At 40.2% G+C, this 8,084-nt stretch overlaps 2 protein-coding genes across 2 annotated transcripts; both read right to left on the bottom strand.

Moving 5' to 3' along the window:
- Positions 1 to 241: 241 nt before the first annotated feature.
- On the bottom strand, positions 242 to 5,686 carry LOC113474046 (cGMP-dependent protein kinase 2-like). Its single transcript, XM_026839514.1, has 9 exons — positions 5,600 to 5,686; positions 5,186 to 5,306; positions 4,999 to 5,129; positions 4,461 to 4,623; positions 4,165 to 4,312; positions 3,380 to 3,516; positions 2,589 to 2,752; positions 1,401 to 2,290; positions 242 to 630 (listed from the first exon to the last, which is right to left on the bottom strand). Exons 1-8 carry the CDS (start codon positions 5,662 to 5,664, stop codon positions 2,167 to 2,169), a joined length of 1,053 nt encoding a protein of 350 aa, XP_026695315.1. The 5' UTR covers positions 5,665 to 5,686; the 3' UTR covers positions 242 to 630; positions 1,401 to 2,166.
- Positions 5,664 to 8,078, bottom strand: LOC100176673 (cGMP-dependent protein kinase 2-like). The gene is made up of 10 exons (XM_026839515.1): positions 7,613 to 8,078; positions 7,145 to 7,305; positions 6,923 to 7,064; positions 6,722 to 6,869; positions 6,429 to 6,634; positions 6,221 to 6,373; positions 6,071 to 6,165; positions 5,907 to 6,018; positions 5,733 to 5,856; positions 5,664 to 5,686 (listed from the first exon to the last, which is right to left on the bottom strand). Exons 1-10 carry the CDS (start codon positions 8,027 to 8,029, stop codon positions 5,664 to 5,666), a joined length of 1,581 nt encoding a protein of 526 aa, XP_026695316.1. The 5' UTR covers positions 8,030 to 8,078.
- Positions 8,079 to 8,084: the final 6 nt, after the last annotated feature.

Here is an 8,084-nt window from a genome sequence, read left to right as displayed (position 1 = left end):
TGTTGTACCTTTGTAGCAGGGTTAAGCATCGAACCCAGTCTCCTCCGAACTACAGACTTGCGTTCTAACCATTGTACCGTCGTACTTACAACTTATACTAAATACCTAAAAAACCTTAACAGTTTCTCTGCAGTTATATTTTTAAATGGTACATTATCTTATATTTAATCCATAAACGTTTTAAGAATTGCCATTTTGTTGCCTGTTTCCCATGGTATTGTATTTTGGGAATACTTTTTTAACCGAAAAGTTAAACAAAATTTGTAATAGTAAATGGGTCAAAGTTTTGTTTCGTTTATAGTAAGGATATGACGCAGCAAAAGAAAGAATGTTCTGCTGACGTCACTTCCCGTCCCGAAACATCCGGAACCCATCGACATCTTCTTCACACCAGGGGGCGCAAGATAACCCGTTCAAGGTTATTGTTGACGTCACAATATTACAAAACCGAGCTCCTTCCCTGTGTTTCGCTACAGCGAGTTGTTTATAAAGCACCGCAAAATTGTAACCCCATAGTGACGTCACGATGTCAGCATAATACGTCACAACTGATGAATCAAACGTCACAATTCAGCAGCGAAAATACATTGGAGACGCTCGAATATATTCGACAAGCCGATCACGTGACTTCTGTAGAAAGAAAAAAACAAAATATTTCGTCAAAATTTTCTCGAATGAAAAAAGAGTTAAAGAAATTGAAAAATGAGATTGTTGCGTTGCAACGACTAGAGGAATTGGAAATGAAAAGAGCCGAAAAAATAAATAAAGATTTGAAAACTTTAAAACAAAGTGAACTTCGATTGAATCTTCGTTCTATTGAAATTGAGAAAAAACAAAAACTTTTGATTCAACCGATTTAAATAAAAATACATCGTTGTAATAAAAATAAATGAATGGGCGTATGTAACTTATTTATCCTCGCATGGCGGGGAAACGACAGTCGTTAAAACACGGGTGTTCTGTTTCATACACCTCGTGCTCGTTTACGAGTTACCATTTATGAAACTTTGTAAGTGATAACATTTCTGTATGGCTGACAATTCAGACAACCCTTTAATGACCACTGGGTTTAAGAAATTGCCGTTAAGTGTCTTGTACACCATTTGATAAGGAAGGGCACCGAGACAAATTTCAGTGAGCCTCGTTATTATTATCAGTCTTCCAACTTTTATTATCAGGTTATTATTATCAGGTAGTCATAAAAATATCTTTGATATTTACAGCGAAAGCCAGGCTTGGGGTAAAAATCCTCTTTCGAACCTAAGAATCCGGTGTAAAAATCTTCATAGTTTATTTTACTAGCGTTGGTAAAACATAGCTATAATATATGTTAAGATATAATGTAGGTTTCGTAAATAATATGACTTATTATAATTAAATGTAATAGAACAATACTTAACTCAAGTCTTGCAAGTAAACTTGTTAAAACCTTTTAACTTGTAACCTGGTCTGGAACCTTCATCTAAACTGAAACGTGGTAGCTTTGTAGAAGAGGCGTTTTATGCGCGGAGCAATCAAGGCGTTATCAGCTGGTGCGAGTCGTCGGTCACGTGAGCAATCTGACCAATCAGCTTCAGATCAGCATTGCGACGTAACAAACGAAGTTCACGATGATTCGCGATTTTGATACTCTATTTCCAGCGTGAATTTACTTTTGAAATCATTTCTATTCTAAACGAGTGAGGTATTACATCGAGGCGCAAACCACAGAGCAACCACTTTTACATTTACTCTCAACGTCATCGAGTTATTCATGTGTTGCCCAGGATATACTTTTCAAATTCTTACAATGGACAATCTTAACCTCGGGGTTCGGATTTTGCGACAAAATATCTTTTACAAACATTTTAACTCTAGTCCTTTTTATTGGACACATGGCTTAGCGGTTAAAACTCTCGCTACCATATCACAGAGTGCATGGGTTCGGGACCAGATGCTTCCACTATTGTGGGCGTTTGTGACTTTCATCAAGATACTAATATTTTGTTAATATGATATTTTGTTGTAAAACAATAGCTGAAATTATCCAAACTACTCAGCGGCTGTGAGTTAAAATTCCGTCTTTATTTTGTGAAGAATAAATGAAGATACATACACAGCACAGTAACAACACAACTACCCACGTATAACTAGAACATAAAGTTTACAAATCAAATATTTTGAACTTTAAAAAGTTTCATCCCACCCAGGGAATTCCCCCGATACACTCGCGGGAGTTTTATTATAAACATCAAAATATCGGACGTCGGTGGCGCTGTTGAGTTGAGGTTTCCAAGGCGACTCCATTTTCCTGTGACGTCATAGTTAAGTCATCAATATTAAACGAATGAATGTAACTTATTTATCCTCACATGGTGGGGCAACAACAGTTATTACACGTATGTTCTGTTTCATACATCTCGTGCTCGCCTTACAAGTTACCACATATGTAACTTATCTATCCTCGCATGGCGGGGCAATGACAGTCGTTATAACACCGGTGTTCTGTTTCGTACACCTCGTGCCCGCTTACGAGTTACCACGTATGTAACTTTGTGGGTGATTGTTTTTATGTATGGCTGAAAATCCGAATATTAAAATATAATTACCTCTGACGTAATAATTCCCAATCGAAGCCATCGAACCAACAATGCTTTGTGACGTCATGAATGCCCATTCTTCCAGCACCAAGTCGATCTTCAGGTCGCATTTGACATAATTCACGAACAATAGCCACTGTGACGTCATCAATACGTTTGGCTTCTTTCGCCGCCTGCAATGTTTCAATGTTTATACTCGTTGTTTCAATTGGTTTGATCTTCGCTATGGTATTCAAAGACATAGATTTAGTTATGTTAAGTAATATGTTGGTTGGCTTGCTGTCCATATAACTTGCATGGGCAAGTCATAATGAGTATCAAAGTTACTTGAATGCCACCTAATATATCCCTTTAACAATAGAGACGGTTTATTTAGCGCTGTGGCACAGTGGTGGTAAGAGGGCTTATAACAAGTAAATAAATGAAACTTTATCTACTTATCATATCATTCGAGAGTCAAAGAAAATCGACAGTCGTTAAAACACGCTATGGATAAAAAGGTGTGGGGAAGAGCGTCATTTGAAAAGTGGCAAACCCAACATACGCTACAGATATAGTAGGGTGGGGGAAGATGGGACACCTTTTCATTCTATTTCTTCGTCATATTTGGTAGTAAACAAAGAACATTCAAAGAATTATGATGACGTATCCTCACGACTTTCATAGACCGTTGTTAATTGTTTAAAACACGATCAGGATATTTGGATATTATGTGCTAAAGGTGTCCCATCTCCCCCCACAGTACTATATGATGTTAAGTTCTAAGTAATGATGTTACACAATACCCATTATCCACTCACAATTAACTTCGGCTCGACACCGCGCAGGATGGATTGACCAAGCTCGTCCTTGTTGCGGTTTCGGAAGGGGGCTTTCCCTACAACGATCTCGTAAATGAAGACACCTAGCGACCAAAGATCAACCGGAAACGAATGGCCTGGGGACGAATAATTTTCGTGAGATTTCTATTTTAACATTAAACTTGTGAAATTCATAAGCATGGTGACTGTTGAGTATTCAACGTAAAATCTACATACACTGCACAAATGTACCTACGAATTGAGCATATGTGGTCTTGGGCAAGAGAACTTTTGACAATTGCTTCAACCAAGTAGTCACTTATCAATGGGTTGTTTAAATTGTCAGTCATAGAAAAACACCATCACCCACAACTTTACAAACGCGGTAATTTGTAAGCAGGCATGAGAAGTTTGCAACAGTACACCCGTGTTATAAGACTGTCAGTGCCCCGCCATGCAGGATGACTATACAACTTTTTAAACTGCATGGTTGTATTTAACTGCCTCCTATTTTAGTTCCAAGTGATATCTGCTTTTAGAATTATCCTCTGTAATATTTTTAATACCGTGCACGAAATGCTGCTTTACTGCAAATGTGTGCCATGGATAAATGTTGCAAAATCGTTCTTTTATCGCTCGCCATGCGAGGATAAAAAAGTTACATACGTGGTAACTTGTAAGCGGGCACGAAGTTTTAAAACAGAACGTTCATGTTATAACGACTGTCATTGGCCCACCATGCAAGGAAGTTACATTTATTCATTACACAACCTCATCGCCCCCACCTTTATACAGTATAGCTTCAGGGGCCATGCATTCGGGAGTCCCACAGAAAGTGAAAGTTTTCAATCCAGATCTTTTCGATAATTTCTTTGCGAATCCAAAGTCGGTAAGTTTACAATAACCTCTTCCATCAAGAACCAGGTTCTCCGGCTGTAATTTGTAACCGCATGGTGGAGGTAGAGGGTATATATTAAAAAGTAGCACGAAGTAATAGAGACGTTTTTATATTGCGTCCAAAGTGTATAACAGATTATTATGACGTATGAACGTATATTGTTACGTCAAAATAATGCATTACCTTCAAATCGCGATACACGATGTTTCCTGAATGTAAATACGATAAAGCTTCTATGACGCAACCTGCGTAGAATCTCGCTGCTTTCCGGTCGAATGATTTTGCTGACGTCATCAATTTAAATAATTCCCCGCCGGCGCAATATTCCATGACGAAATAAACGTACCTGTTCAAACACAATAGTCGTAACAATGGGCTGTTTATTACGTCATAAATAATTTTAAAACGTCACTATAGAGAAATATTAGAAGATTCGGGCGTGTGCATCATAAACGCATCTGTGACGCAAATGACAGCATTGTTCACTATTGTTACGTGACAAACGCATGGATTCTTCACTGGTGATTGGTTCGATTGTTGCGTAACAATGTAAGTCGCAATATTCGTGAAGTTTAATTGTTCGACGTCATAATGAACATTGTACCAGCCATTCCAGGAACAATAATGTTTGGTGAGCAAACAAATTGTCATTGTTTGCTCACAAACATTCTTTATGACGGCATTTAATGAGATTGTCGAAAAATTCTAGAAGTATTTTTACCTTTTGTCTTTAAACGATGTGTATAGTGACGCAATAAATGGACACTCTTGTGACGTCACAAACTGTATTTCTTTCTCTTGTGTCACGTGGTTTTGCTGGTCGTTTGAAACGATTTCTTGATTTGACATTTTCTACAAAACATGACGTCACCAGTGCTTTATTATTGCCACCGATAAGCGGGAATTACCTTAACAGCGAATGCGCAGTTCTGATTGGTCGCCAGGGTGACAAGATCAACCAATCCGAAAGCTCCGTTGCCGATGGTCGCCACCACGTGGAAATCTTGCAACCCTTTGCCCGATAACTCGCTGAAAAATAATTAAAAATAATTAATAACCTTGTACACAATAATGAATGCAATACTGTTACGTCTAGAATTCTTTTTATTTATCTCTTCAAACTCGGAAGCAAAGATCAAAAAACAACAAAGAGAAGGGAATTAGCAGCAGAACGACAGCTGTTAAAACCTGATATGGGTAAAAACTACTTAACCACCGTACAATAAACTCACAGTGAGTTGTAGTTGATTAAAACATCTTCATTGATGTGTGGAACTACGAAGATGATATAAACAAACAAGGGTATACAAACGGTAGCTTACGCAACAACCGAAGCGAAATGTTTTCTGTGTGTGACGTCATAACCACGTTTGTTGAGTTTCCGCATCAAAGCTGGAGAATTTCCTTCGCTGCCGTACCCGCTCGAACCGCTCTTCGTGACGTCACTTCCCCCACCGTCAAGGTCCAGAAATCGTTTCGTTAATGTCGAATCGACATCCGTGACGTCACCATTTGATGACCTCATGAGATCTGCGACGTCAGCCACCTCCATAATGGGTATGAGCACACATTGGACCGTCTGCAACAACCGCTTGAATTAAAGGAAACAAAAGTAAATCATCTGCTTACGTCATTGCTGGCTGCGATGACGTTGTTGGGATGACGTTTTCCCGTGATGACGTCACCAAACCATTGTCCTTTTCGTAAAACGTGTTGTAATGTTTCGGTTCCGTCGATTAATCTGTGACGTCACAATGAAACAATATAACAAAGTTGACAATGGGGTTTGTTACCTCGACACATGAACTTCTCCCTCCTTTATGACGTAAACAGACGAAACAATGGATCCTTGTTGTATGACGTAATCACCTCGTCCGTAATGCTCGAGCTGAAAATTAATATGAAATAATAAACAAAACAATTAAGTTAATGACGTCACAAACCTTGGAACAATTGACAATCCGCTTAAGTCGACTTCGTTCAAGTTTCTGGAACGCTGGGATCGATTTTAGGAAACAGAAAGTTTCTTTCTTGCGCGACAGTTGGTCTTGCCGCGATACAACCGCTCGAAACTCTTCACGCGTAACAAACCACACCTGTGACGTCACAGTGGTCAGTTATACGACGTAATAAAGATGATTATGATCTCACCGATCCTTGCCGCACGCATTTACACGACCACACACGCGGTGAATGGTAGAACACGTCTACGTCACCAAATACAGTCCATAGGTTGACAGGAATTCCCGTTGATGACGTAAGTGTGACGTCATCAGACTTCTTGTAAATCCGACACTCCCCGTCATTCATGACGTAGAAAGCTTGACCTAATGTCCCCTCCTGCATCAAACGTTCTCCTGAAATCATATAACGTGATAAGTGACGTAGCCATGACGTAGATCACTCATGACGTCATCAGCGACGTACGTCCAAACGAATATTACCTTTGTTGATTTTCTTGAATTTCATAACGTCAATCAACTTGGTGACGTCATCCTCCGGAAGTTGCGACAAACACTTGCTGGACATGAGGGCGTGACGTAATCGTTTCATCACTTCCGGTGTCTTTTGAAACGAAGTCGCGACGATTCCCTGCGTATTATGACGTCACATACACACCCAAACATAATAATGACGTCACAAACCCTTCTAGATGGAGGTTCTCTAACCCCGTGTCGCTTCCTGGGTGGTGTCATCTCCGACGTCACTTCTGATGACGTCACTGTGCTTAATTTCGGCGATCCTGGTGACGTCGCGGAAGCCACTGGTACCCGCACAGGTTGCTTGCTGTAAAATATTCATCCGCTAAAAACGAGCCACGCCACGATGACGTAATTTAATGACGTCACGATGACGTGTTCACCTACGTATTAATGTGATGTTGATTGACTTGTTTGATAAGTTCCTCGCATCTCTTCTTTCCATGCTCCACATCCCGTTGTAACTTCATCACTTTGGCTTCCCACGTTTGGTTGGATTGGTCGATGGAAGCGTTTAACATTCGAACCTCTTCCTCTTTGCCGCGGACCTGTGGTGATGACGTCATCATTATATCAATTACGTCACACACCTATGACGTAATATATGCCGTTATGCTGGCCGCTGTCACTATGGTTGGTAATGTCCTTATGCAGGGCACTTAACAGTATAGTTGCGCTAACCCAGTGGTCACTATGGATTGTTCAAGTTGTTAGCCATAGAGAAAAACGAATTTGAACAATTGAAAACATCACCCACAAAATTACATAAGTGGTAACTCGTAAGCGGGCACGAGGTGTATGAAACCCGTGTTATAACGACTGTCGTTGTCATAAGTTACATCCATTCAAACAAACCTCCAGCCTCAGTGTTTGGTTATCTCTCATAATTTCCTCCAATAATTGATCCTGGTTGATGTTGAGGCTTTGCGATCGAACCTCCCGACTCCTCCCGCCGTCCATGATGTCCGCTGCCGAGCTGCGACGTTTCGACTGCGACGGTTGTGACGTCTTCGACTTCCGAAAAGGAAATTTGAAAATGTTTGATTTCTTTTTCGTGGGAATTGCGTTTTTGTTTTTGGATTTGGATACTTCCGGTTTGTTTTTAGATTTCGTCATTTCCGCCTTCGCCAACGCCGACTTTAGGTCGTTTGACGTCATAGACAGAGACAGCGTTGGCGAAGAGTCGCGCATTGATAGTGACGTCACAGAGCCGTTCAAACTAAACGACGCAAAAGAATCGTTGAAGGAAGATGTCGAGTCGTATGACGTCATGGATTTCAACGAATTCCTTGACGCGAATGACGTCACACTTGATTCTCTGACTGGT

The sequence above is a fragment of the Ciona intestinalis genome, unplaced genomic scaffold (genome assembly GCF_000224145.3).
Source record: "Ciona intestinalis unplaced genomic scaffold, KH HT000357.1, whole genome shotgun sequence".
NCBI lineage: Eukaryota > Metazoa > Chordata > Ascidiacea > Phlebobranchia > Cionidae > Ciona > Ciona intestinalis.
The sequence above is the reverse complement of the archived record's forward strand: the minus strand, read 5'-3'. Positions and strand labels throughout refer to the sequence as shown.

Coding starts and splice junctions, on each gene's coding strand:
- LOC113474046 (XM_026839514.1), bottom strand. CDS start 5,664: ATGCGGAAACTCAACAAACGTGGTTATGACGTCACACACAGAAAACAT. Junction 4,313..4,460: donor TCGTGTATCGCGATTTGAAG/GTAATGCATTAT, acceptor TACAAATTACAG/CCGGAGAACCTGGTTCTTGA. Junction 2,753..3,379: donor GTGTCGAGCCGAAGTTAATT/GTGAGTGGATAA, acceptor GAAACATTGCAG/GCGGCGAAAGAAGCCAAACG.
- LOC100176673 (XM_026839515.1), bottom strand. CDS start 8,029: ATGACGTCATACGACTCGACATCTTCCTTCAACGATTCTTTTGCGTCG. Junction 6,374..6,428: donor AATGCGTGCGGCAAGGATCG/GTGAGATCATAA, acceptor GTGACGTCACAG/GTGTGGTTTGTTACGCGTGA. Junction 6,166..6,220: donor GGATTGTCAATTGTTCCAAG/GTTTGTGACGTC, acceptor ATTAATTTTCAG/CTCGAGCATTACGGACGAGG.